Source organism: Cryptomeria japonica, chromosome 8 (genome assembly GCF_030272615.1).
Source record: "Cryptomeria japonica chromosome 8, Sugi_1.0, whole genome shotgun sequence".
Classification (NCBI taxonomy): domain Eukaryota; kingdom Viridiplantae; phylum Streptophyta; class Pinopsida; order Cupressales; family Cupressaceae; genus Cryptomeria; species Cryptomeria japonica.
The window spans coordinates 2,838,756-2,846,434 of record NC_081412.1 but is presented as its reverse complement, the minus strand read 5'-3'; the positions used below and the strand labels follow the sequence as shown (position 1 = coordinate 2,846,434).

General features: G+C 37.2%; 1 protein-coding gene across 1 annotated transcript; it reads left to right on the top strand.

The window, feature by feature from the left end:
- Nucleotides 1-2,366: 2,366 nt before the first annotated feature.
- LOC131028875 (UDP-glycosyltransferase 73C3) lies at nucleotides 2,367-4,841 on the top strand. The gene is made up of 2 exons (XM_057959248.2): nucleotides 2,367-3,616; nucleotides 4,095-4,841. The coding sequence occupies exons 1-2, from the start codon at nucleotides 2,594-2,596 to the stop codon at nucleotides 4,476-4,478; spliced, it is 1,407 nt and encodes a 468-aa protein (XP_057815231.1). The 5' UTR covers nucleotides 2,367-2,593; the 3' UTR covers nucleotides 4,479-4,841.
- The last annotated feature ends 2,838 nt before the right edge of the window (nucleotides 4,842-7,679 follow it).

The window sequence follows — 7,679 nt, the reverse complement described above, 5'->3', positions numbered from 1 at the left end:
TAAGCTGGTGTAACATATATATTTGATCAACTCTTGTTTTTTTATTAAATTACATAAATTTAATAATAATATTTTTGTGTTATTATATATTAAAATAAAAATTAGCTACTACATACCTCCCCTTTAACACAAAGGAACAATATGCCTTTCTCCATAGGCCATTACATGCATTCAAACATTATACAAACAAAAAATATCTAACTAGATGAATCACCTTTACTAAAACCTTTACTAATCCAATAGTCCTTCTTTCTAAAGTATGGCTTCACCTTGTTCTTCTTCTTCCCATCCTCTTCTTCTCAATCTTGTAGAGCCACCTCCCTATCTTTTAGGTACTCTTTAATATGTCTCCAACCATCTTGGGCCTCAGCTCTCCTTGCTTCACAATCATCATCTACTCTCCAAATAAGAAATGACCTCAACGGTGACTCAAAATCAGCCACATGCATCCACTGTCCACCCGTAGTGACAAAACATTCACCTGGTCTTGCCATTGCCAGGAAAGCATTGAGACCATCTTTCCATTCTTCTTTGATTCTTTCTCTCATAACTCATTTAACATCATCTTTTGTGCCAAACTCCAAGCACTAGGCCTAAAAAATTGAGGCCACATCCACATTGGTTTGAATGGGGATTTAGATCACGCAAATCATATCCCCTTACCTTGGATGTTGTGATACTTAAGATGATGCGTTTGAAATCGATGGTGTTGTTGGAAAACTATTAAACTGCAGATATTATTTCCTTCGCCATTTCACTTAAGTTAGAGTCCCTGAATCTTGTACCTTCTCCCATTGCTTCAGTCTCATTGCCAATGTCCTCCTTACTTGAAAAAGGGAGATTTTCCATCTCATCCCATCATTGAACTTTGTCCACCCTGTCCAACCTGCATCCCCATTGCTTTATTGATCTTCCAATTTTGAGCTTCACCCAAAGCCATAGCATTAACAATTACTTGCACGAATCACCCTCAAGATGTAATTAAGAAACAACTAGTCATCTTGCTAGTCTGATTGCAAGCAAGGACATATGGGCTTCAACCTCATAATTGGTTCCATCTTTAATTCTTTGAGCTCCAATCACTAGAGTCATTCCATATTCATCTTGAGCCACACAACCAACCTTAGAAACTCTAGGATTTCCCTTAGATGCTCCATCAAAATTTATCTTTATCCATCCATGATTTGGTTTTTCCCATCTCACCTTCACTGACTGCTCACTAAAAGGATCAACTCTCAAGATTGCCCCTGAACGATACTCAACACCTAAGTGCAATGGACAACATTATTTTTTCATATTGTACTCATATCTGAGAAGCAAAGTGAAAAGGTTCAGATAGTTTGATAGTTTGATGTATTAGTACAACTATCCCCTAACCATAGCATGCAATTCTTAAGTTTGAGAATGAGTTAGTGCTCCAAAATGGATCATAAAAATTAGGTATGTTTGACTAAACCCCTAATCTCAATTCACCAATCATATTGCCTAAGCATGTAATTTGAAGACAAACTCGAGTTCCCTTTTAAGACAATTCAATAAAGAAATAGAGTTGGGAAAAGATAGAGGTAGGAAACAAATATAGATAGATTCAGAGGTGATGTAGAGTAGTCTAAAAACCTGGTAACTGAAGGAGCAATTCTTACAAGTTGAACATCATCGTATTAAACAAATAAATTTCTTTGCAAATAGTAGCCAATAATTAATAATTAGGGCATGCCCCCATGTGGTTGCTTAGCTTATATTGGCTAGTAGCCATTGCTCAAAATCTTAAGGAGCAATTTGTGGAGCTAGTGGCCCCATGAACACTATTTTTTTTCCTTATAGTTAAGCAGTCAATTTAAATTCTTTGCCCACATAAATAGTAAATTATTTGAATAGTGTTAATAGTAATCTTTGTAATAAATCTTGGAGGGGAAAATTGGTAAAAATGGAGGCAAATAAATTTGTGCACCCATGTGACATTTCTTTTAATATCTATAGACTTGTTGTTTATTTTCAGCCCCCATCTTTTTTACACAACTTACCCCATGTCCCCATACAACTGCTTAACTCCATTTTCTGCTTAAAAATAAGCAGTGAAAGTGTCCCCATGTAATCTTTTAATTATGAGAAAAGAAAAATTTGGAATCTTTTCCTACTTTTGTAGAGAGCAACTTCTTAATAATTGAAAATAGGCCATAGGAAAAAGGGAGGGGCTTAAAATAAGCAGCCACTCTTACTAGAAAAAAGGACACATGACTTCACCATTTTAAAAAAAAAATCATATAAAAATATTATTTAAGAAGACTGCTAAAAAAAAGTAGCAAATTTCATTAATACATCTCTCTACTTCTTCTCTTTGTCACCTCCTTCTCTCATACTCTTACCCTTCCATCTCTAAACTCACCAAATTCTTTTTTTTATTCTACTCTAAACTAACTACAATATTGACAGGAACTTGACCATTTCATCCCTCCTTGTGAAACGTTCTCAACCGCTAGTCTTCCTCTACAATACAATACGATAATTACTCTGTCAACATGGTCAAGTGCTTGTGCTCTTAACAGTAAACCCATTAGCGGCACAACGACCACGCAGTTGTAGATAGATAGCAATGGCAAATGAGGCGGGAATAGCTGTGGACGCAGTTGCCGTTCCTTTTGTAGCGCAGGGGCACATAATTCCTTTCATGCGCCTCTGCCAACTTCTTGCATCCAAACATCATCTCACCATTGCCCTTCTCACAAACCCCACAAACGCAAAGCGCCTCAGAGCAATACAAAACGATGCTTGTTCTTCATCATCATCCCTGCAGATCATTGACATCCCGCTGCCTCCCTCGGCGGTTCTGGAAAGCACCGATCAACTGCTGCCCTCTCAAAGAGCCACACTCTACGCTACGATTGAACAAATGAAGCCCTCTTTCACTCACCTCCTCACCCAACTAAGACCAAAGTGCTTAATTGCTGATTTCTCCCCAATTTATCTCCCTGAGCTTGCCGATGAATTGGAAATACCAGTCTTCTTCTACATAACCACGGGCGCCTACGCTTTCAGTATGTTACATGCCCTTGCAAATAGCTTTCCTTTTCCTCTTCCGGCGGACCACACGGCCGGTGTTCGTCTCCTCACGAGTTTTCCCAAACCGGTTTCTTTCACCAATTCCGATATTCTTCCTCCTTTCCGTGGGGCTGGCCGGACAGGTATCCCGTACGATTTGTTCTCCAGGCATTTTGGGCAAATTAGGCGTAGCCAGGGTGTGGTGATGAACACGTTTGAGGAGATGGAGATGGGATTTGTAGATCATGTGCAGAGCTCCTTTGGGGTGCCTGCGTGGAGCGTCGGCCCGGTTCTGAACACCCATTCAGCTGATTTTGAAGAGGGAGGTGTGAAGGATTGGTTGGATCATCGGGATCCTGGATCGGTGGTATATGTTAACTTTGGCAGCGAGATTGTGCTTTCCGGGGAGCAGAGGGAGGAGGTTGCTGCAGGTCTAGAGGCAAGTGGGCAGTGTTTTTTGTGGGCGGTGAAGAATCCTCCCGGGGATGAAGGGTTACAGAGTGCTGTTCTTCAGCAAGGGTTTCGAGAGCGCACGGCGGACCGTGGTATGGTGGTCACTGGTTGGGCTCCTCAACAGGTAGGCGTAGAAAATAAGTTTTCATGTAAACTCACCTGGTGAGTTTATGGAGGTGGTTCATTTCCAATTTAGTACATGAAATTTCTACAGTATATAATAATATGTTGATCGTGTAGTAGATTTTGATGCTGTCAATATTTCCGATCAAATATCATGATCTTGCTCTCTCGCTTTCTTGTCTTGTCTTGATGATGGATTATAGTGCATGACAAAATTGAATCAAAGAATAACAAATATGATATAATAATAGTTGTTTTGATATAAAAAATATATAATTGGAATCGTGACTCTTTGTATATAATTATTCTGTATTGCTTAGGCATGACAGTAACTTGATATTTAGTATAAGATCATATGAGCTTTGTGCGGGACTTTTTATTTGGATATCAAGTCTCAGAGGATTCTTGTTTTGTATTTGTTCATTTCTTTCTGTGTTTCAAGTGCAAAATGCTGAACTGAATGTGGGCTGATGCAACAGGCTATTTTGAGTCATTCTTCAGTTGGAGGCTTCCTGAGCCACTGTGGGTGGAACTCGACGTTGGAGAGTATAAGTAATGGAATCCCTATGTTGGCCTGGCCATTTCAGTACGACCAGTCCTTTGTGAAAAAGCTGCTGGTTGAAGAGCTACGAGTGGCCGAGGAGATTAAGAGGGAGCCCGTTGGAAATGACGTTTTTATTGTAACAAGTGCAGAAATAGAGAGGGCTGTGAGATTACTGATTGAAGGGAAGGAAGGCAGAGACATGAGAAGAAGGGCATGTGAGTTGAAAGAAGCAGCAATACGGGCAGTAGGAGAGGGTGGAAGTTCGTTTAATAATGTAGAGAAATTTGTATCCTTGATCCACAACATTCAGACCAAGTAGACGTGCTTCCCAAGTTTAAGCTAAAGACTAATAAACATGAAGGGATGCACCATTTTGTTAAGAGAACAATCTTGAAGTTTTCTGTAACACACGGTATTTATTATTTATTGCCTAGTGAAGTCAGTAACAAGCTCTTCCATATTTTCATACCAAATTAACCAATTAAAAAAAAAACTCTCTTCCGTCACTCCGCTTGCTGTTAATGCTTATACAACTTATTTTATCTCATTCGTTCACAGATTATTCCAATTCATGCGAACGCTAACATGAATTCTTAACACCCCTTCTTGGTGTGAATATGGGAGAAAGCAAATAACATAAATTGGAAACAAATTGAGTATCGTTTTAACACTTTCTTCTTCAGATTGTTTTTAATGACTCTCAAATCTGTTTTGCAGGCTTTGTGAAATCCATATGATGCAAGTATGCTTTTGAAAAGCCCAGGCCAACAATACCAACATTTTTTTATTTGAATTGATATTCCACTTTGACAATTTCATTAGTTGTGAGATGGAATTAAGTTAAAATCAGTATTTGCATTTGTCATGTATGAAAATCAATTTCTCCATAAAACTTAAATTATCCATATGTAACACACCGGATATTTCTACTCTAAAAATGGTACAGGATCCTAACCCTAATGTAAAGCTAACTTCTATAACCAAAATCCATGCACCTCCAGATATTATTGGACCCACAATAAATGGGGAGACTTCAGTTGCACTGGATATGACATATGACATGATAATCAAGCCGATTCATTGAATAATAATAAAAACTTACACCCATTACCTATCTTCCAACAATACAAGTATGCACCGAATTGAGTGTGGGCTTATCAGATCATTTTGACATGCCACCTCCTGCATCTCTACATGCCATCCATAGTCAAATAGAAAAGAGCAAATGGGCTGTAATGCTAAGCATACTACACAACAAGAATTTTTCAATGGAGGAGACAAAGTCTTGATTATCACATTGTCTGATAATTCGCCACAAGAATGGATGCCCTTCCAAAAAAACTTAAACTTAGCTCATATTGTAAACATGCAAACGATGGAATGGAGCTAATATGAGTGGCTAATATCATCCCCATCTAGAGCAACAAAGTGGCCACTAGGAAATTTTGGAGAACCCACTACCATAAACCTCACAGGCTAAACAGCGGTCGATCGACAAACCTATAAAGGGATGGCTTAACAAAATGGCCAGGAAAATCACTCCGTTGTAGAAAATATTTGTCGCCACAACAATAGCTAATAGGAGATCAACATTGCCTTGGCTCTTCTTTTGATTGGCTCTGCTTACTGTAACTGGTTTGACATGGTTTGAAGCACTAAGTAGTTTCTTTCTATAGCAGAGTCTTTTTACCACCAAGCTCAATTTCAATTATTTTATTACGTCGAGAGGCGTAAATCTACAATCGCAGCCATATACACCTCAGGCATCCGTGTACATAAATTGATATGCCGAATTTTCAGATGGAAAAAAAATTGAATGAGACAGATCACATTCAACTTTTCACTATTTCCCTTTCTTCTTATGTCCATTTTCTGCCTTTAAGCAAACGTTTCCATCAAACAGTCGACAACAGCAAGTACATTTATTTGTTTGAATATAGTTTCTGAACTTGAAAATGTTTTGTAAATTTTACAAACATTCTGTTAAAAGTTTTTAATTTGTTCTGCTCTGCTATTATATGTTTGTTTTTGCAGATTTCAAGTATTTTGCTTTCTGCAATATTCTATTTCAGCTAACATTGTATTATTCATTTTTCTTTGCAAGTTTGTAGTGACTATATCACCAGTCTATTAATTAAGTAGATACGGCTCCAGTTGAAATGAAAATCTTAAAGACTATCACCTAGCATTATTTTTTTTTCCATTTGTATGTCAGATGAGTTATTGCTTTTTCCATTTGCATGTTATATGGGTTACCATTGAAAATTTCATAGCTATATAGTTTCCACTTCACCAAAACTTTAGTGAAATTCTTTGCTCTTTCTTTGTTATTGCATGACAAATATGATCATGAGACATCGGGCACAAACTTCAACTGCAGTTTTTGGCAAAAGAGGTTTTCATGAAATTCCAATCACTGTAATGGAGCTTCGTGATCACATGGAAAGTATGCCATGGTCACACCTAGTAGATAGATTAATGTGATTTGGAACTTCTGTACGAGGTACAAGATCATATTGGACCAAATGTCGTGCAGAAATAACATACAAGAAATTTGAACTTAGAAGAAATGAATAACACTCTATGGCCAATAAATAGAGAAGGCTCAAAATTGTAAGAAGATTTACAAATGAGAGACAAAAAATTTGAACCTAGAAGAAATGACGACAGATTTAACACACACAACCGATATATATTACAACTTTGGAGAGCGAACATAGATTGGCAACTTGTTCTTTCAAAACATGCCGTCATTAAATATATTGCATTTAGTATGCAGCAAAAGTAAAAAGGAGCTCCGAAAGCTACCAACAAATGCTTCTATGACTCGCAAATGTTGAAAATCCAAATGATTCGACTTTGAAAGCTTACAAAAAGTTGTTAACTGAAACAATCATAGAGAGAGATATTGGTGCACAAGAGACAATTGACATGCTCTTAGAACTACCATTGGTAGAAAGTAGTAGAAGATTTATTAATCTAAATGTATCAACTGAATTTTTCAAACGCGTAATACATAATGAAGAAAATACCAATGAAGATCGTACACAAATTCTTTCATTGATGCATACAGATGTAGGTCACTTGCTATGGAAGCAATCTCCTTAATTGATGTCGCAAAATATTGGATATATAATCCTCAAAGAAAAGGACCAAATAAGTGGAACCCGAGAAAAAAAGCAAGTATTGCAAGTCTTTTCAAGATTTCCAAATGTTCCTAAATGTGGTTCAGATAAATAGGTAAATTTGTTTCTCAGAATTACTGCTTTACAAAACTTTTCATGAGATTGAAAGGGACATAAGTCATGATAATGATATAATAGTATTGACTTGGGAAAACTTCAGTTATAATCCATGGCATGTGTAACAAAGAATACAAAATGAAAATGTCGAAAACAATGAAGACTCTGAAAATGAGATAGTAGAAGAAGCTACAATAGAAAATGAATGGGAAATTATATCAAGACTTCATCATGGTCAGGTAATGCAAATTTCAGAAATAGATATGCTTGTAAGAAGA

Coding starts and splice junctions, on each gene's coding strand:
- LOC131028875 (XM_057959248.2), top strand. CDS start 2,594: ATGGCAAATGAGGCGGGAATAGCTGTGGACGCAGTTGCCGTTCCTTTT. Junction 3,617..4,094: donor CTGGTTGGGCTCCTCAACAG/GTAGGCGTAGAA, acceptor CTGATGCAACAG/GCTATTTTGAGTCATTCTTC.